Here is a 22,427-nt window from a genome sequence, read left to right as displayed (position 1 = left end):
CGAAATAAAATGTTGAGAATAAACTCATTAAATTACGAGGAAAAACTCGTTAAATTTCAAGAAAAAAGTTGAGATAAAATGTTGAGAATAAACTCATTAAATTACGAGAAAAACTCATTAAATTTAGAGAATAAAGTCGAGATAAAATGTTGAGAATAAAGTCATTAAATTACGAGAAAAAAGTCGTTAAATTACGAAAACAAATTCGTTAAATTATGAGAAAATTGTTGTTAAATTTCGAGAAAAAAGTTGAGATAAAATGTTGAGAATAAACTCAATAAATTATGAAAATAAAGTCATTAAATTACAAGAAAAAGTCGTTAAATTATGAGAACAAATTCGTAATTTAACGAATTTGTTCTCGGAATTTAATGACTTTTTTCTCATAATTTAATGACTTTATTCTCAACATTTTATCTCGACTTTTTTCTCGTAATTTAACGACTTTTTTCTCGTAATTTAATGAGTTTATTCTCAACATTGTATTTCGACTTTTTTCTCGAAATTGAACGAGTTTTTTTTCTCGTAATTTAACGAGTTTATTCTCAACATTTTATCTCGACTTTTTTTCTCGAAATTTAATGAGTTTTTTCTCATAATTTAACGAGTTTATTCTCAACATTTTATCTCAACTTTTTTCTCGAAATTTAACGACTTTTTTCTCGAAATTTAACAACTTTAATCTCGAGATATTAATTTTTTATATATAATATTTTTTATTTTTTTATTATTGCTTGGCCCTAATCCTCTTCCGTACTCACCTGTGCGTGTCTCATCATATCGTAAATAGAGAAAAGTTGCTGTGGTGACTTTGATGCCAAAAGCTATAGTGTACCTTTAAAACATTTAAAATACATAAAATATTTTCCTCATATTTCGATTGCTTAATCAAACTTGTAGGGTTAAAAAATGTTTTTTTAAAAATCCCCTCCGGACATCACTTTTATTCCTTGGTACACAACAGTACATTTTTTGGATAAAACATTGCTCTCAGCAGACAACACACACATGATCCAGCTCACAAAAGACAGACACTCTGCACTCTTGGTGGACACCTTTGAAACAAGCATGCACACACATATGCACATTTTGACAATAAATAGTATAAAGAATCGTAGCAGTAGAGTGAAAGTAAGACAGTGTGGATAGGAAATGTGGTACAGATCACCCATTTGATTTAACATGTGATGCCCAGCATAGTGGTCAGTGGGGCAGTTCCTGAAGCAGCTCTGATGCCAGGTGGCTGATGTGGCACCAAGCCTCCTGAACATGCCGTGACTCAGTAGTACGGGCACACACGGCAAAACGCAGAACAAACTTGCCTGCCAGTTGGCATGGAACCAGGTGGATCTTACGTGCACTGTTGATCCTCTTCAACAGAGTTTCATTTAATTCATTGGAGCCCTGCAGGGTTTAATACACAGCTCAGTAAGTCATTTTTATTTCTATAGCACCTCTCTAGAGCAAAAAAGTGCTTTGCATCCAAATAATAATCAGAAAAACGCTAAAAAAGAGTTACAGACATTAAAAACAGATAAGATAACAACAGAGAGTAACAGAACAATTTAGACAAAAGCAAGTTTAAAGATATGGGTTTTAAGATGCTTTTTAAATCCAATGGGAGAGCATTCCACAATTTGGGAGCAACAACCTCAAGGCACATTAACCTTTAGTCTAGAACGAGGGACAGTTAACAAGACCTGTTCAGAGGATCTCAGATTCCTGCTGGAATTATAAGGTTGCAACAACTCTTTTATATGATAATGATAATTAAAATAAGCATCTTATCTGGCTATAACTTTATTTATTTAATTAAAAAAATGAAGTTTCCATGGTCAATTGCAGGTGGTTTCCTAGGTTTCCCTCTCCCTATAAGTGCATATCACACACAAAATGATACGTTAAATATGATTTGTCAGTTTCGGTTAGTCCCATCTACAATATTATCTTAAGATGCATGGTTGTAACACTTGTAATAGTGATTTGCGTGAGTTGAATTTGAAAAAAAAAAAAAACAACGAAGCAAATATCAATCAGTTGATACTTTAAAAAGCTTAAATAGGAAATCCCAATTTTTCTGTTGCAAGAAACTTAAGTTGTTAAGTTGAAGTGGAAAATTTCTACAGTGTAGTTCCCTTTCATGGGAACTGTCAACGCTATGTCAAATGTTGTTATGGGTTCCCATAACGTCATATGACGTAGTGTCTCGTTCCCTTATTCAGGGAACCAGGGTTACACAAGTAACCCGAGACGTTTTTATAGATTGTTGTTGTATGCTGTTTTGAAACTTTGAACTTGAAACTGTGCTGTGTTATATTTTTTGGTAATTTGGCATGTAGTTTTCATTGCCTATGCACCCTGTTTTATGAAGGCCCACCCAAGTGAACATTTTTGGACTTTGATTTATGATTAAAAAAAAAATTCAGAAGTAGTGCAGGTTCAACTAAACATATACTTAAGTATATTTGATTTTAAGTATTGCAAGTATACTTTAGGTCCACTTTAAATATCTTGCATTTAAAGACTGATATTATACAGAGGATCATACAATCTTGATTAATAATTTTATTAAAACACATTTTATGTGTAATATTAAGAAATGTGCATTGTGCAATAAAGAACTATTGCAAAAAATGTTTAATTATAACTATATCAGTAAGACTTAAGTGAAATGCCAATAAATATGTTAATGGATTTGACTTAGTATGAAATAAATGTATTTAAATAGATTTTGGTATAGGTTTTTTTTACTAGGCTGCTCACTGTTCTGAAAAAAAAAAAGTGCTAACAAAGACACATGATTCAAGTAAGTCCAAAATATTTACTGCATTATAATTAACTATGCATATTTTACCCTGGATTAAAGTAAGTCCACCAGCAAAAACAATATAATTTAATATATATGTATTTTTTTAAATGTAATTGTAGTATAATCAGGGTTATTATCTTTAACTAAAATTAAAACCACAAGATGATAATAATAATAGTAATAATAATAATAAATCCATTAGTTAACATTAGTTAATGCATTAACTAACACTGAGCAATACATTTGCTACAGTATTTATTAACCTTTGTTAGGCAATAAAAATAAAACTGCATTGTTAGTTCATGTTAGCTTAGTTTAAAAAAAAATAATATGAACAGATGCAACTTTTGATTTTAACAATGTATTACTAAATGTTGAAATGAATAAATAAAATTAATATCCAATATCCTTATTGTCAAGTGTTACCAACATATTTAAAAATAAATAAAAAAATGACAAAAACACACAACAAAAAAATGACTAAAACTTTAACTAAAATTCTTATTCAAAATTCTAACAATAACTATAATAATATATATCAGTTATATTTTAATAACACTGAAATATATAAATAACATCAAACAAATAGTATGAAATATTTTGTGATAGCAGGTTTTTTTTTTTATATTACTCTTTGTAACAACATCATTTTATGTAATTTGTGTTGCCCTCTTTGCACATCTTTGAAAATTAAAATAAGTCATACTGCAATTTTCCATAGTTAACCACCTCCCAGCATCAATCTATTATAACCACAAGAAGAGATCATTTATGTTTTTGTAGAGAGAGAGTTTTCTCTGACCTTGAGTCTAAAGCAGACGAGGCCCAGCACAACATCAGCTGAGATCTCAAAGCGTTGGTCAGCTCTCACCAAAGACTCAAACTCTTTGGCCAACCCTACATGCTGAGACAAGACGAACAATGCATTTTAGACATGAGATGCAGCTAATTTGTGTTAAACTGACACAACAACACTGATAGATAGATAGATAGATAGATAGATAGATAGATAGATAGATAGATAGATAGATAGATAGATAGATAGATAGATAGATAGATAGATAGATAGATAGATAGATAGATAGATAGATAGATAGATAGATAGATAGATAGATAGATAGATAGATAGATAGATAGATACTTGAGTACTCTTTCAAGCATACCAGCAGAGGGCAGTCTGTAGATTAAAATAAACAACCAAAATATGAAAAAAGTGAATGATCATGTCCTAATCATTTAGAACAAATTGTCTTACATAAATTAAATTTATCGGTAATCATTATGTCAATGCTGATTACAGGAATCAAATCTGACCACACAATTTCCTCATTCTCAGACAGTTATTCCTTATGGCTGCAGTCCAGCAATTGAGAGCTGACAATTAAATCTGAGTCATTTAGAATCATTCAAGTACTGAATGAAGAAAAGAGAATTGCAAGTGGGGGAAGGAGGATTCAATGGATTTCTATATAGAACCCTAGGTTTTTTGACTCAATTTTAAGGAACCATTATACGTAGCCTATGCAAATAAGGTTTTATATAAGGAGAAATGTTTAAAATGATTGCAAAATACTGTCATGTTTAAGGGGTTATTTCATTTTTTTTCTAGTGATAAAGTGTTTACGAGCTGTTTAAATCATGAAATGTAATTAAAAAAGAAAAAAAATAATAATAATAATTAAAAAAAAAGGAATTAAAACAAGTTAATTAAAACTAAATCCATAAAATGATCCCATGATGGGATTGGGAACCCCTGAAAGGTTCTATATATGAAGCACCTGACAGAACTCTTTAAGGTTCTATATAGAACCTTTCTTTCTGAAAGTGTAACTTTGAGTAAACTGACAAGAACATATATATATATTTCTCAACAAATATAGAATCTGGACCAGATTTCCTATAATACATGTGAAGAAAAGAACAAAGCATGTCTTACAAAAAACAAAAGAGTGCACTGATTTGCGTCATTCCAAATCGACTGTGGAGCCAAATAAGATGTGATTGGCACGGCTAATTTGATTGACAGCATGGATTAAAGGTAGTTACCTTGCGGATGTAGGCTTGGAGACCTTTGAGTCCGTACATGCGGAACACAAACCACATCTTGAGAGAGCGGAACCTACGTCCCAATGGAATTTGCCAGTGCTGAAGGGAGATGAGATGAAATATGACATATGAACTGTGCAGACAAAAATACATGAAGTACACATGAATCACAAACAGTGCACATACACTTCTGCATACAAAATTTGTACTGCTCTCTCCTTCTCTCATCACCTATTTAAATACACATTAAAATATGTGTTTCTTCCTATATAAAGAAATACTGAGCACAGAGATATAAATTATGTGGTTAATTGCCATTTAAATTAGAGTTATGGTTCTTAGACATGGTTCTCAAAATCTTACATTGTTTACAGTCTTACATTGACAATAATATTAGCAAGCAAATAAAAATGTAAAACATACATTAAATTGAATCATTAATTACAATTTTCAAAATATTTTGGTAACACGTTACAATAAGGTTTATTTAGTCAACATGAACTAAGAATGAACAATACTTCTAACTCATTTATTAATCTTAAAGTTAATTTTAACATTTACTAATACATTATTAAAATCAAAAGTCGTATGTGCCATGAACTAACATGAACAAACAATGAACGGTTGTATTTTTATTAACTAACATTAAAAAAGACTGATGAATACTGTAACAGATTAATTGCTTGTTGTTATTTTATGTTAGTTAATATATTAACTAATGTTAACAAATGAGACCTTATTTTAAAGTATTAGCGTTATTTTTAATTAATGGATTTAATTTTAATTCTTAAATATGTATCTTTGTCATTTCACTGCTGTTTTAATGTCCCTATCAGAGAAGATGTGCAAACTATTTTTTTTTTCAGTCACAACTCACCATAACCTCTGTACTAGTTAATCATCAAGTTAATAGGTCACATTTTCATAACTTCTTTACAAGCTAACAATACAAATAATAACTTATTATAGGTTTACAGAGCTAAACCTCTGTAAAGCTAAACATACATGATCTCTCTCTCTCTCTCTCTCACACACACACACACACACACATTGCATACAGGATACTTACTCTATAATCAGTGACAAGTCCTATAAATATATAGAAAAATATATTTCAATATTTAGTCACATCACACTAACAAGAAAGCTCAGGTGTAAATAATATGTACACAGCATACAAATGATTCTTTACAGATAAGCAATAAAATGTTCAAGAATAACACAGTTTTTTTTTTCTCCATCTTGCCAAGCCTGTTGGTAATTTAATCAGGAAGTTGTTCATGATAGAAATGGCTTTAAGGTGTGTATGCATATGTGCACGTGTGTGTGTTGTGCGGTGGGTTGAGAGGCAGGGCTGCTCTTTTGTTTTGCTGTCAGCACAATTACAATTGTCTGCACAGCTGCACACTGCCTACAGACACATGACCAGAGAAACTGTCTTTGTTTAGCCATGTTTAAAAGGCCAACAAGCAACAGGCATCTCATTGGTTGACAGGTTTGAGGAAACTACAAAAATAGTAGGAAATCAGATTAATGATATTGAATTAGATATCAAAATATCAAAAAAGTGGCATCTGCAAACAAATTATTATTTTTACAATTACTTGTAGCCATGGGGTCAAGGGGATTTTTAGTGAATGTATAAAGCTCGGGACACACCAAACCAACATCTCTAACGGCGGCAAAATCTGACTGTGTTGTCAGCTTTCTTCGGCTGCGTCTGGGCCAAAAAGCTGCGCTTGAACACACCAAAAGGACTAAAGGTGACTATCAACTAGCATGTGCATTCTGCGCCTGCAAGTAAGTAAACATCTGTCTATATCAGCAAGTGTCAATAGTCTATTTTTGTCCTTCAAAAATGGAAAACAAAACTAGGACTGCAGATATACAAACCGTAAAAAACAAAGCAGCGCTTGCTTAACACTTTGAATATCAATCGCACTGATCACTTTCTTTATTCCAGTCGGTTTATGTTATTATGAAAATATTTGTGCATTCGAATGATCAGGTAAGATGACGTAAAATTATAACAGCCTTCTGTCTATACCCTCTTGACTGAAGAACATTTTTATTCTTGTGCACTGACTCGTTCACTAAGATGAACAACCAATCAGAGTTCTCTCTCACCGACTGCCCGATGCCAATTCTACATGCTAAATTGTCCCAAAAAACCCAGGCTTCATCTGACTAGTGCCAACGGTGTGGAAAACATGGAAAAAACTAAGCTGACTGACGTTCAAAAATGGCCCAACAGCCAACCGTCGGCTTGATGTGTCCCGGCCTTAAAGCATTAAGTTTCCTTTCAAAGTGGAGCTCAACACTGCATCTTGGGTTGACGCTATGTGGAAAGCCATCAGTGTGACCGCTGTCTGAAGCAAGGCAATTTCATTCATCTAATACCTCTGAGGGACCTGGTCCATCACATTCTTAGGACTAGAGGCAGGGCCAGAGGCAGAGCGTGGCCACTTGTGGTCCTCCTCTGGTGAAGAGTAGAGTGCAAAAGAGGCAGAAAGCTAGGAGGAAGTAATTGAAAGGAACCAATTTGGTAAACAAGACTGAATTGCTTAGAAATAACATCCCACCTCCTTAGAAGGATAGCAGTGCCAAGGGTCGTAGCTAGCACTTATCAGGCTCCCTTTGGCAAGCTGCTCTTCAGGGTTGAGTGTAGAGTAGAACCCTCCCCTACTGTCAGGTTTTTAAAGTAGAGTCCTCCACTCTCTGTTCAAACCTCAACCAGTCCTGTAGAAGCTAACATGTAAAGGGTAATTGATTTTTAGCAGCTCTTTTTGTTATCAGGCACCTTTGTCAGGTGCTGGGAGTTTTGGAATCCTGGACATATGTGAGTGTAGAGTAGAACCCTCCCCTACTTTCGGGATTTAAAGTAGAGTCCTCCACTCCCTGTTGGAACCTCAACCAGTCCTATAGAACCTAACATGTAGAGGGTAATTGATTTTTAGCAGCTCTTCTTGTTATCAGGCATGTTTGTAGCATGTGGGAGTCTTGGGACCCCGGACAGGTATGGCAGTCATTCTGGGTTGAATGTAGAGTAGAACCCTCCCCTACTGTCTTAGTTTTAAAGTAGGGTCCTCCATTCTCTATTGGAGCCTAAACCGATCCTTTAGAACCTGGCATAGAGGTTAATTTGCTTTCTGGCAGCTCTTCTTGTTATCACGCACCTCTGTCCAGGCAGGGTGTAAGCACTTTCATCTGATCATTCTGGGGTAGCTCATCTGCAGCTTTCTAGAGGATAGAGTTCTATGTAGTGAGGAGGGTTAATAGTCATTCTAAATGAAAACCCCTGTGTTTGCTCCCTCTATTGGTAGTGGTAGGGCAGGGTAAAGATGCTGAAATAGCTAAACCTTAGAGCCCTGCTCCTGGGTCACAGGTGGCTAAGGCTAGGCCCACAAGGAAGGGAGGAAGGTTGAAAAAGCCGGGACATTCCTTGTCATGGGGCATATGGGCTTGGGTAATGGTCAAGAGGAATATTACCATGATGGTCTATGAGTCTTAGGATGCGCCCTGTATGATAGATGCTTCTGACTCCAGGTAAACAAGTCCGTAGAGTCAATGAAAGTACATAGGCACAGCTAATGAACCAGGTATTCACTCAGCATGGCAGAGTGGGTATTTGTTCCCCATAACGTCAATCCAAAATGCAGTGTTGAGTTCCACTTTGAAAGGTAATGTCTCAGGTTACAAATGTAACCATGGTTTCCTGAGAAGGGGAACAAGACACTTTGTCTTGTTGCAATGCCTCAGGCTTGCCTGCACATCTCCTTCAGACAAAGTTGATGACGTACATTGCAGGCCCCCTCTTATATGTGCGGGAGCTCTGGTAGTGACATAAAAAAAATCAAATTATGTTACTTAGTTACGTTTTATGGAACGTAGTGTGTTACAGAAGTGCTATTTTTTTGGCAAATGTAAAGGTCATTTCACACCAGAAGTGAAATGAATAAGCCTCAGGCTGAAGGAAATGCAAATTCACTTCTGCACAGTAGAGGGTGCAGCTCGAACAAACCTTTCAGCTGTGCTGTCATTCTGGATTGCAGAAGAATAGGATGCAGGAGAAGAAAGTTCAACACTCTTTCTTTAGCAATAAAAAGCGTGTTTATCCAAAGTCATTTTTGCTTATTCTTATGGTTGAACTGGATCAAATTCCAGCAGCAAAAATATTTGTTAATAATTTCAATAAATGGGGAAACAAAGTTGTGGTAAGCAGGACGAGGCTGAGGGCCGTGAGAACGGGGCGAGGCCTGTGGCACGAGTGTTAATGAGTGTCAGTTGCGTGCCGCACCGGTCTCAAGTTGCTCACGGAGGAGCTCCGGGAGCATAAAAGGAGGAGCAACAACAGTGAAGGATGAGAGAGGACCAGGCCTGGACTATTTTACGTTATGTTTTGTTTATGTGTGTGTGGCAGTTGTCCGTGAGGGACTGCCGCTTTTACTTTCATTTTGTGTTTGTTTATTTATTAAAGTCTGTTGAACATTCTGTTTTTGTGTTGTTGCAAGGGTAGGTTTAGGGTTGGGGTAGGTGTATACATTAATAAAGCACAATCTGATAGGTAGCATTTTTTGCTGTTGATTTGTACTTGTTCTAACGAATAATGCTATATCAGATTGTGCAACCACCACTGCTATCAACCTGTGCCACTTTCAGTTCTTCCGCTATTTCGTGCAACAGTCTAATAGTCCTCCGCTGCTAGACAGACTCTTGCAGTGTTTATTAAAAATAATCTCTCTCATATAACAACCGGAGTAAGGAATGCTTTGACACAAATCACACTGGGCAGGGCCTAGAAAGGGTTTTCTTCTCTATAGGCATAGGTTTGAAAACCTACATGCCAGAGAAATATTAGCTGATTATTTCAGAAATATTAATGCAGGTTTTCTCGCATATGCACCCACATTACCCATCAGCCTACTTTTTTGGCTCACCACTGGTTTTATTGAGTTGTCCAACTGTTAGAATTAAAATTTAGGTAGATTATTTGTAGCAGTCATCAGTTATAAACAGGTGCCTCAACCTCTGTCATGTGTGGCAGCAGCAGCGCAAGATCTCGGGAGAATGATCAGGCAGACACAGACACAGTGCAGTGTTGAAGCCGAATCAAGTCAAACCAAGCCGAATTCTCGTTTTTTGTTTTTTTTGTTTTTGAAAAAAAAAGAAGAAGAAGAAATAAGAAAATTATTATAATTATATAATATGTCTATTATATATTTAATGCAATTATATTTATACATTTTAAGTGTATCTTAAACGTCAATATATTTGAAAAACAAAACATATATATCAAATACTGTATTTTGCCAAACGCATGCAAAAATACACTAAATCTACTTGAGGTCAGTGAAGGAGGTTAGAAAGCTTTTGTTTACTAGCACACAGAGAGGCTTACAGAACACAGCAGAGCACTAAGGGGAATAATCTGATCGAGCCTTCAGTGTGACGTAAAGTGGATGTCAGCACAAAACGTCATGTCTCACTAATGAGGATCACGGTCATCCTCTTTACACCTCATGCTAATACACTTCAATCTTTTATTAGTGTTATTATTCTTATTCTTTACAATAATGACTGATAATTTCAAGTGCTAATCTAACCACCACTCGAAATTTGTAAGATTGTGTCAGCAGCTGAAATGTAATGTTATATGGTGCAAAGTGATGCAATGATGCGACTGATTGATTACCTGACTCTTGGTGATCATGCTTCAGATAAAGCGGATCCATTTTAAATGCTCCAATAATGTCTGATCTTTTCTTCACCCTGCACAGAGACATTCACATTCATCACTCACAAAATGGAGAGGACAACAGTCAAATACAGCAGTATATATCATTATTATTTAAATGTTCAATAATGGCTAATTAATATCTTGTTACTTGGTATTATATTGTGGATCCTGGTGTGACAAAGAGTAATATAAAGTTCACTGGATGTAGGCAAATCTGCATTTTTAAATAAAGTTAGAAGAAGATACAGAAGAGACATTGAAAAACAAGCTATTATTCACAGTGTGTCCAGCATGTGGGAGTGTGTTGTTCACTTTCAATATTAAGAATAAGTGTTTTGCTATGTATTTTTTTTCTAGTGTGAACAGTTTACAGTTTAGCCCACAATGACAATGTTTTACTGGACACACAAGATGAAGTGAGGCAATAAGAGACAATTTAACCTTAGTGTTGAATCAAGAGGAACCTTGATTTCCTCTGTTGAATGACAAAGCTGACCCACAGTGTGTTGGGATATATATGGGGTCAGAGGATAAATTAAATAAGATGTTTGACATTAAACAACACTTACCACATTGCTGAGCAATCAAAGTTGACCAGGAGCCATTTATGAGGATTGAAATTGAAAGAGTCTGCAAACTAAAAGAAAAACAAATTTTAATGTGAACTGTTTTGAATTGATGTTTCTAACACTTATTCTTCTTGAGACAGGGGGCAAAACATCACAAAATGTGCCTGTCATTGGAAAAAATTAATACGATTTTCACTTTGAAATAAATCAGTGAAGATCACTAAAACGTTCTTAACATAAATGTCAACACCATCAGATTTATTAAAATATTAAATTAGGTTATTTCAAAGGTGATTTTCATCCAGAAGTATCCTCTTTTAATATGCTCCTAATGTCTTTTTTGGAATTTTGTGTTATTTCCTGCTTCTGTGCCATGTTTGTAGTCCTTTGTAGTTTTTCATGTTGATTAGTTCCCTGATTGTTCCCATAATGGCTGAATCCTAAATGGCACACTTAGGTTTCAGAAGGGTGCTCACGAGCACCCCCTTTGTGGCCACTATGCGCCCTCGATGCGCACTTCAGCTGAGCCCGCAAGTTTGCGAGCTACGCAGAGGACTTTACCCAGCAGTCAAAGCAGCATTACATCACGAAAGTGTGGATTCGTAGGAAGACTGCGAGTGTTTAGGGTGTCATTTGGGATCCAGCCTATGAAGCAAGAGCTGAAGAGATGGAAGAGCTGAAGAGACTCGAATCGAGGTGCAGGGGTTTTATTACACAAGCATACATAATCGAGAAACCGGGCAACACAAGAAACAGAACCAAAAAGCAGGGACAAGCACCATCTACAACTACTGCAACTATCGACAACAAGGAACAAGGGAAACACAAGGGCTGCGCTTAAGTCCAATTTTTTTTGCCCTTCCGTCGCTAACCTCCCTCCATCTCATTCACTTGGATGTACCTCATTGCTTATGTTGCACGAGTGCCTACTACTGGCGGAACCCAAATTAATAACACAATTGAGGCTAAAGGGCTTAGGCTCCGTCAACTGAACATCTCCGGTATTGGTGTTGCTAGATACTGTTAGGACCTATTTAAGATTAAAATTATCTTAAAATCTCAAACAATTTGGACTTTTGTTTACTTCTAGTTTCCGTGCCATGTTTGTAGTCCCTTGTAGCCTAATTTTTCATGTAGGTTGTTCTCAGGTGTGTCTCATTAGCTTGTTACCCCATGAGCATATACAGCCCTTGGTTGCGTTTAACTCCACTTTTAGACATATTCTCTCAAATTTCCCTAAGCACTTCTTCTCAGGGGACTCCCCACCACCATTTTGAAGTGCATTTAATTTCGTCAAGTGGATGTGGAAAGTTTATTTGGACAGACCCTCGACCCCTCGATTTTGACAGAGGGAGCGAGTTTACTCAATATGTAGCCTGTACACTTCAGGCAGATCCATAGACCACAATGCAACATTGAATACTTGTTGTAGCTACCTTTAACTGACTGTTTCACAGTTATAGTTTATTGTATTTGAGTTTGGGTTTCTTGCCACTGTCGCCTCTGGCTTGCTTAGTTGGGGACACTAAATATTCAACAATATTATTGATCTGACTGTACTGACACTATTGGATGAGAACTGTATTAAGCCGGATGACGCCATCACTGTTTTCTTCAGAACTGCTTTATAGATGAAATGAACTAATTTAATAATTGATGATCTTTACAACGGAACTGAATCAACACTGAACTGAACAACAGCTGAAATGCATCATTTTCCTTTCATCACTGTAAAGCTGCTTTGAAACAATCTGTATTGTATAAAGAGCGCTATATAAACAAAGGTGACTTGACTTGACTATTTTTATCATTTTCGTTTGTGTATTTTTTAAATACTTTATATTAAATATTAATATATTCATAACTTATATATAATAAATGTTTATATTTAGCAGCCCAAGCATACAGAATGGTGCATAAAACAAATTCAATAGGAAAAAACCTGTAAATAATAAATCAGCTCCATAGCAGTGATCAAGGGCTTAGGGCGTTCCATTTAAGTGATTTCTAGATTTGTCAAAATTTATAATAGATATTGGACACAATATTTTTGAATCTGGTCAAAAAAAAAAAAAAAAAAAAAATCTGAAAAAAATGTATGGAGATTGCAACCATACATAGATTAATAACTTTGAATAATTTAATCCAAAATAATCCTTGATGCATAAACTTTATTGTTTATTTTTAAACTGTATTTGTTTGTTTGTTCAGTTTTGGAGCATCTTTTATCCCAATACTCAATTTAAAATAAAGACTGTAATTTTGAAAAGATGAGTCATCTATCACCTACCTGTTGGCATAGTCTGATATGAACTACTCTCGACTCTGATGCAATAGCATATTATGCATCAAACGCACAATCAACTGCAGCATCTGTCCAATGAGCATTCGAACAGAGGCACTATCTCAAAGTCTGATCTTTTTGCTCACTCTCCCCTTTCCAATATCCTTTCCATTTGCTGCAATAAAGAAGGCAGACTCTGTCATGACTGTCTGATTGTTGCTATGCTGAGTCCTGCCTGTCTTTCACTTCCTGGCAACCAACTTCACACAGGAAACAGCAGCCTGCTGTCATTCCGGTCAATAATAAAAACCATCGTCTGAGCAGGGGAGCACAGTCTTCACTATTGTTTGAACTTTTGATGCTAATAAACAGTGATATTTCTTTAGCGAGGGAAAAAAGGAACTTATCTAAAGGTCTTTCTTTGCCTCAGGAAATTACTTTACCCTTATCATTGCGACACCCAGCTGGGTGCCTCAACAACTCAAAGGACGATCAGGGATCTCTAATTTCCCACCCATTCCACAAGACATCGCTCATGCCAGCTCACATCATTTGTGACATTTAAATATTCTCAATCGCAAACACGCACACACACACACACACACACACACACACGTCGCTCCCAAAGTAACAGGATCAATAGTTGAGCCCAGCACAGATTGCTCTTCTGTTATCATTCACACCTCTCAGGGCTTCAAGAGCAGCCTGTGTGAAGTGTGCTTAAGAACACACTGTGTGATTTGAATGTTATCTCACCTCTATGCCATTCAGGAGGGGTCTGAACTCTGGACAGATAAATGCACTCCCAGCATATGCGGCATCAATGTGCATCCAGATTTTCTCTGCATTACCTGACATAGAAATATTGACAATTGTTCTATTCAAATATTCAAAAAAATATTGATTTTAGTGCAGCCAAAAATAAGCTACAAAAGAAAAGAACAATAAACTGTATTTGGTCTTACAAATAGGGCCGAGCTCAGTGATGCAGTCGAATGCACAGGATGGAGTTGTTCCCAGTGTTGCACAAAACTAAGAGAAAAATCCAGAAAATCAAATAGATGGTTGATTTTAATATTTTATGTACTAGTACTCAAACAAATAACTCAACCTTATTCTAACCTACAATGTTCAATGAAAAATTAATTTGATCCCTATGTTTTGGTCAGACAAAAAAATAATTGTTCCTGTTTGTTTTTGTCATCTCACTGTGATTCTTCTAACACAGATCTGCTGGCTGAGCCTGGGGCTAATTTGACTAATGTGATTCAGAAAACAGGCTCTCCAAACAGCATTAGCCATCATGCAGACGGTGGGGGACAGGTTCAGAGAAAGAGCAGAGACAAATGTCCAATTTGTTCGCATGCTCTCGAACAGTCTGAGTGGCTGTTATCTTTCTGTCTACCATGACTCTATAATTCTGCACTGTAAATATATATATATATATATATATATATATATACATTAGTGATGTCATATATATATATATATATATATATATACATTAGTGATGTCAATCGATTAAAAAATTTAACTTCATTAATCAAATTTTTCTGTGGTTAATCGCGATTAATCACAATTAAAAACACTTACGTTTTTATACGTTTTTAATTTATTTTATAATGTAATAATTTCACAGTTAATCTCCAAATTAAAACATAAAGAAACAACATAAAGACAGTATATTTTAAATACTTTAATGGCATCTCTTTATGAATGAAGGTCAGTATCACTGATACTAATACTGCTACTGATGTCTCAATGAAATTGAATTTTTCCCCCAATTTTAAACATGAATTATAGCCATTCAACATAGTGTTATTGAAAGCTATATCTTTTTTATTTCTTTTTTTTCTTCTTTTTTTTTTAATATTCATTAGGCTTCAAAAATATAACAACATTTAATTTAAGTGAACTTAGAACAATCCTCACATAAACCCATAATACATGTCATATTTAGGCTACATGTGCCCTTACCTGTCTAAAAGATACCAAACAGTCTGCACTGCATAATTTATATCCTAAATTAAACATAGATTAATCACTATTAAAGATAAACTATCAAGAGCAGTGAGTACTTTTCTCTGTTACCTTTGTTCTTTCATTATCTTCAAATACAGACAGCAATGGTAGCTGTCACTTTAGGAGCTGCCGCTGCTGCACATAACGCGGATCTCACACGCGTCCCACTTTCTCACCACTCTTTACTTTTGTTCAAGACTTTATTTAACTCATTCAAAGCTGCTCTAATAAGGATACAGGACAAAACGGATATTTTTGGCCAGGCGCGCCGTTGACACGGGGGGCGGGGGGTCAGGACCCCTGCAGTTTTGAAAAGACAGAAATTGACCCCCGCACTTTTGATAAGGGCTGCTTCAATCAGTCATAATATATCATCTTTTAGCTTAGGATATTTTCTTTCATATGAGACCATTTCCACGTTTCTGTGAGCTTTATTTCGTAAATAATCAACTGTTTTGTCGCGGATGTGAACAGGAAATGCGCTCTCGAACGGAGAAACACGCGATCTCCAAACCATCGATCAAAGCGTGCTAACGTTTTAGGACAGGTCGATGGTATATAAATCATGCCCGAACGTTAGCGTTTGTCAATCAAGTCAAACCATCCATTCAGAAACCGAGAAATTTGACACTTTAAGCAAGGAGGCTAATCTCTCAGGTTGACGCGCGAGCTGGCTTGACTGAAGTTTTCGTGAAGATTTATTAAGATTTAGACTGTTTTGATTTTGGTAATTACATCTAGAAAGTTAAAAGCATTGATGGCATCTATAATAGAGAAATCTGAAAGCGAAACGAAAGTTATTGCCTCCACCAGCGACGCAGTGGGGAGGACGCACGAGAGGAGACCTGCGCGTTTAATTGGTGTATACTGTAATACTGCATTTACAATGCTTATCAGTGGCGTGTAATTTGATCGCGAAAGTGAAAGTGATATCTAATACAAAAGAAACACCTAGCTGATTATCAATTTGTGTTAATAATAGGCGATCTGGCGCTGGGATGTGTTTTTTTTTTAAATTGAGTGCTCGTTGCCGCTGTTATCAGAGTTCTCGGCGCTCGTGCACACTGCGCAGTCTTCACACGGACGAGCGCTTCAATTCTCTCTATTCGTTACGTTGAAATCACAAAACAAAATACACATAAACGTGTCCCTGCTTTTGATATACAATCAGTGATGAACATCTTTTGTTTTACTGAGAAAAAAAAAAATAATACGTGGGATTAGAACCCAGAACCTCTTGCACGCTAAACGAAAATGCTCCCACTAGTCCATCAGGACAGTCTGTAATCAATAGAGGATCTATTCACTTATTTATTAACTAATATACATACTCTCGAGATTAACGACATATTGTAATATAGCAAATGTAAGGAAGAAACTATCATATTAATTTTAATATCATATTACTGGCGCGTGTCTTTCTATGCGTCGTGTTTGTGTTCTCTTTTGGCGCGCTTAAATGGTTTAAAAGCATTTGCATGGATAAGAGCGTGATCATATATTGTAATGCTAGCCAATTAGGATGACGGGAAAAAAAAAGGAAGCTGTGTTAATTGCGGTAAACCGGAAAAAAAATTATTGCATGCGTTAACTCATTAACGTTGACAGCACTAGTATATACAGTGGGTATGGAAAGTATTCAGACCCCCTTAAATTGTTCACTCTTTGTTATATTGCAGCCATTTGCTAAAATCATTTAAGTTCAATTTTTTCCTCATTAATGTACACCCCATATTGACAGAAAAAAGATTTTTTTAAAAAGAAAAACTGAAATATCACATGGTCCTAAGTATTCAGACCCTTTGCTCAGTATTTAGCAGAAGCACCCTTTTGATCTAATACAGCCATGAGTCTTTTTGGGAAAGATGCAACAAGTTTTTCACATCTGGATTTGGGGATCCTCTGCCATTCCTCCTTGCAGATCCTCTCCAGTTCTGTCAGGTTGGATGGTAAACGTTGGTGGACAGCCATTTTTAGGTCTCTCCAGAGATGCTCAATTGGGTTTAAGTCAGGGCTCTGGCTGGGCCATTCAAGAACAGTCACGGAGTTGTTGTGAAGCCACTCCTTCGTTATTTTAGCTGTGTGCTTAGGGTCATTGTCTTCGGCCCAGTCTGAGGTCCTGAGCACTCTGGAGAAGGTTTTCGTCTAGGATATCCCTGTACTTGGCCGCATTCATCTTTCCCTTGATTGCAACCAGTCGTCCTGTCCTGCAGCTGAAAAACACCCCCACAGCATGATGCTGCCACCACCATGCTTCACTGTTGAGACTGTATTGGACAGGTGATGAGCAGTGCCTGGTTTTCTCCACACATACCGCTTAGAATTAAGGCCAAAAAGTTCTATCTTGGTCTCATCAGACCAGAGAATCTTATTTCTCACCATCTTGGAGTCCTTCAGGTGTTTTTTAGCAAACTCCATGCGGGCTTTCATGTTTCTTGCACTGAGGAGAGGCTTCCATCGGGCCACTCTGCCATAAAGCCCAGACTGGTGGAGGGCTGCAGTGATGGTTGACTTTCTACAACTTTCTCCCATCTCCCGACTGCATTTCTGGAGCTCAGCCACAGTGATCTTTGGGTTCTTCTTTACCTCTCTCACCAAGGCTCTTCTCCCCCGATAGCTCAGTTTGGCCGGACGGCCAGCTCTAGGAAGGGTTCTGGTCGTCCCAAACGTCTTCCATTTAATGATTATGGAGGCCACTGTGCTCTTAGGAACCTTAAGTGCAGCAGAATTTTTTTTGTAACCTTGGCCAGATCTGTGCCTTGCCACAATTCTGTCTCAGAGCTCTTCAGGCAGTTCCTTTGACCTCATGATTCTCATTTGCTCTGACATGCACTGTGAGCTGTAAGGTCTTATATAGACAGGTGTGTGGCTTTCCTAATCAAGTCCAATCAGTATAATCAAACACAGCTGGACTCAAATGAAGGTGTAGAACTATCTCAAGGATGATCAGAAGAAAGGGACAGCACCTGAGTTAAATATATGAGTGTCACAGCAAAGGGTCTGAACACTTAGGACCATGTGATATTTCAGTTTTTCTTTTTTAATAAATCTGCAAAAATGTCAACAATTCTGTGCTTTTCTGTCAATATGGGGTGCTGTGTGTACATTAATGAGGAAAAAAAATGAACTTAAATGATTTAGCAAATGGCTGCAATATAACAAAGAGTGAAAAATTTAAGGGGGTCTGAATACTTTCTGTACCCACTGTAAGTAATTGAGTAATTGCTGACTTTCAGAAGTTTCAGAGGGGGTGTACTCATTTATGCTCTGCACTATATATATATATATATATATATATATATATATATATATATATATATATATATATATATATATATATATATATATATAGTAAATAAGATTTTTCTAATTTAAAAACAGACATTGTAATATTTTGCTTTATTTATTGCTTTATGCACTGTTTAAATGAAGCATGTAGTGATTAGATATACATACAAAAAATGGTATGAGTCCCATGGCTCTGTCCTCCTCTAGAACTTTCCGCAGTGCATCTCCTCGCACAGAAAACTTATTGTCGGAGGGAATTTTCTTCATCTTCACTCCACCTATCAGCCCTGCTCTCTCCACTGATGAGTGTGCCTGAAATATCAGCAAAACATTGCTATGTTATTTATCAATTAATGATCATTTAAAAAACATGACCATTACTGTCATGACCAAATATTTATGATTTCCAACTAGACTTTTATAGACACACATATACTGTAAGCATGTTCATAAATAAGTGGCACTTCACTGTTATCTTGATACACGAGAGACCTGCTGCATGGCCCTTTTGCATTGTTTGACATTTCCATTCAATTCATTCAAATCATCCCTACTAACCCCCACTAACAGATAATCATCCTTACTTACAGAAGAACACGACGCCGTTGTCACAGTGCCTGTTGAATGATGTGTATTATCTTGCAGAACATTAGTTTAAATGTACTTCAGGTTAAATATGCCCTTGCAGCAGTCTTTCATCGTTGTCTCACCTGATCAGATGAGTAGGCAACTAGTTTGGATGTAATATCTGTCTCAGATTGTTCAGGATGGTCAGCCTGGATCAGTTTGACGATTTTGGAGCGAGCAGCAAGAAGAGCTATGAGAGTGGCTTCACTGGCAGTGCCCTGTATGAACAAACAGCATGTTTATTTATTTATTTGAACATTTCTACACAAGTACACCAAATGTTGCTGTCTATAATGAACAGTTCTCATAATTGAGCATGTTCAATTTTATATGAGACATAATTTCTCCCATGTTGAATATTGTACAACCTCGATCAATATGCCCTGGTGCCAGGGGTGATGAATTTTCATCAGCTCTCCAGCTCTGTTTTATATTTTCTCAATGAGTGAATGAGAAGACTTCCACTCAAAACCCCTCAATACAGATCACCTCAGCTCATTACGAGACACGAGCTGTCTTTGATTTCCCTTTGTCAGCCTGAAAGCGCACACCCACATCCTGATGACTAATAATTCGGTTTACATTTATGAGATAACCTGAAAAACTCTTGCCACATTTACTTGGCAACTCAAGTATAAAAAATAAATCATATTTGGAGTCAAAATGTCAGTGATTGTAGTTATCACAAAGCAAAATATTATTGTTTCAAGGACAAAAAAGAATTTCAAATTACAAATTTTTTGTTTTAATGCCATATCCACCACATTTAACCCTAAAAAAAACATATTTTTGTTAAAAAAAAAAAACATATTAAAATGTGTACAAATCAAATATGATACATCAACCTTTTGAGTAACGTTCATAAATACATCTCTTAATCATCACTGTATTGTATTGCATTATATGTTTTGCCTTCCATAATAATAATAATAATAATAATAATAAAAACTACAGAGCTTTGATCATAAAACAGCATCTATCTTACTAAGACATATTATTGGAAGATATATTAGGCAGGCAAAACTGAACTCAACACAACACACACAATAGGCTACAACCACAAAGGACAACACCAGACAAACAACTGTCACAAAACTGCTCTGACACGCATAAGTTGGGGATCCAAACACAGCCATTTATTAGGAGTAATCCACAATCGTAATCCAAAAGACAGGCAAGGGTCAAAACCGTAGGGAAGACAATCCAAAGAATAACAAAGTCCAAGATACAGGTAGTGATGGCCGATTTCGAAACACTGCTTCATGAAGCTCCGAAGCTTCATGAAACTTTTGTTTCGAATCATTGATTTGGAGCGTGTATCAAACTGCCAAAGTCACGTGATTTCAGTAAACGAGGCTTCATTACGTCATCGCTGTTTCGAAACATTTCAAAACAGTTCGAAATTTCAATGGTTCACCGGTAGAGAGCGATGATAAAGTGAAGTGTCTATAGGGCTTTACCCTATGGTTTTACCTGATCTCTGATCAGTTTTATACATTTGTACATGTTTTAATTAGACATTAGAATAATTAAAATGAATAATGATAGTTATTAATCTCTTATTGGCCTGTTTAGCTTGAGCCATGGAACAGAGAAACAAGCCCTGAAAATTGATAAAAGAACACATATTATACAGACACACTATATTTAATCTTATTAGATGATTAGTTAATTGCATTTGATTGATTTTACTTTCAATGAAACTTTTGCAATACATTTGTTAAAGGGTTTTTTAATGCATGTTTGGCCTAAGTTTTGTTGCATTTACACTGTTCTGACCACTAGGGGTCACCGTGGAGATGGGTGTCAGATTGTTTCGAAGCCTCGACACATTACGGCACATTTGCTTCAACTGCATCGGTGTTTCACGAAGCCTCGATCTGCCTATCACTAGATACAGGTAGAAGGTCAGAACCATAACACCGAAGAGAGCACTCAGAAATACAGTGTGACACTTAAAAGACTTTGCAAAGAATGAGTGAAAAACACAGGGCTTATATAGGCAGAACTTAACAAGCTAATGACATACAGCTGAAAGTAATCAAGCATAATGAGTCCAAGCAATGGGTTATTGGAATTGAAGTTCATAATGAGTTGCTATGGAGACTAATGAGGGTAACTACGGAAACAAACAAGGGTAACAATGGAAACAAACAAGACAGCAATGGAAACAAAGAAAACAGGAACTAATCACAGGAAGTCAAACAGCAAGAACAATAGAAAAAAAAAAAACACTTCAAAATAAGTTTTAAAAAACAAGACATGAAACAGGAATTGTAACAATTATTATGTCACAACTGATATTAATATGCATTTTGTGTAAGTAGCCTGCTACACTGTTATTGTCACGTACACCGTGTCACGTACATGTACATTGTGTTCAATAACTTTTACTTTGATATTCAGTTGTCTTTATGTTTCTGGTTTCAGTTCTTGTGATGTAGTTACTGTTTCCATTATCATCTTGTTTGTCTCCATAGTTCCCTTTGTTTGTCACCATGACAACTAATCACTTACACCTGTACTTCATTTAGCCCCTTGTCTTCTTGTGTATTTAAACCCTCAGGCCTCATCTGTTCTTTGTCTTGTGTTAGTTTTGTGCTAGTATGTATCTCTGTTTGGTTCCTAGTGTTTATTAAATATTATTTCATCTTTCATCTGCATCAAGCCTCATTTTTGTGGATAATTAAGTCAAGCCAGATGCTACATGCTCAGTTTTACTTGCATAACGTACTTCTACTTACACCTGTTCTCCTCCCCTCTCTACTACGCCCACCTTTGCTGAGAGGCATTGCTTACAAAACCCTCAAAATCCCTCATTAATGCATGCTATCAGTGAAAATAATGCCTGTTGCCATAGTGAGCTCTATGAAAAAGCCAGAGACAAAACCATCGAGGAGGAGGACACACACACTCCAAAGCGGCCTTAATGACAGAGCATCAAACTGGCTGTCATCAGTGAGCTTTCCATACGCTGTGCTTCCTGTGTCTCTCTCTAAATGGTCACAGCTGCTCAACTGCTGCATCAATAGTGACGAAATGAAC

The 22,427-nt window shown here is 36.3% G+C and overlaps 1 protein-coding gene across 1 annotated transcript in view; it reads right to left on the bottom strand.

Moving 5' to 3' along the window:
- Positions 1-645: 645 nt before the first annotated feature.
- Positions 646-22,427, bottom strand: part of ddc (dopa decarboxylase) — a 33,563-nt gene continuing 11,781 nt past the window's right edge. Inside the window, exons 5-14 of the mRNA XM_048153887.1 lie at positions 19,466-19,600; positions 18,924-19,067; positions 14,411-14,477; positions 14,202-14,296; positions 11,162-11,229; positions 10,548-10,624; positions 5,925-5,944; positions 4,856-4,954; positions 3,612-3,713; positions 646-1,404 (exon numbers count right to left, since the gene is read on the bottom strand). Coding sequence (XP_048009844.1) covers positions 1,204-1,404; positions 3,612-3,713; positions 4,856-4,954; positions 5,925-5,944; positions 10,548-10,624; positions 11,162-11,229; positions 14,202-14,296; positions 14,411-14,477; positions 18,924-19,067; positions 19,466-19,600 — 1,008 coding nt within the window. The 3' untranslated portion in view covers positions 646-1,203. The remainder of the gene's footprint in view (positions 1,405-3,611; positions 3,714-4,855; positions 4,955-5,924; positions 5,945-10,547; positions 10,625-11,161; positions 11,230-14,201; positions 14,297-14,410; positions 14,478-18,923; positions 19,068-19,465; positions 19,601-22,427) is intronic.

Source organism: Megalobrama amblycephala, linkage group LG13 (assembly GCF_018812025.1).
Source record: "Megalobrama amblycephala isolate DHTTF-2021 linkage group LG13, ASM1881202v1, whole genome shotgun sequence".
Lineage (NCBI taxonomy): Eukaryota > Metazoa > Chordata > Actinopteri > Cypriniformes > Xenocyprididae > Megalobrama > Megalobrama amblycephala.
The sequence above is the reverse complement of the archived record's forward strand: the minus strand, read 5'-3'. Positions and strand labels throughout refer to the sequence as shown.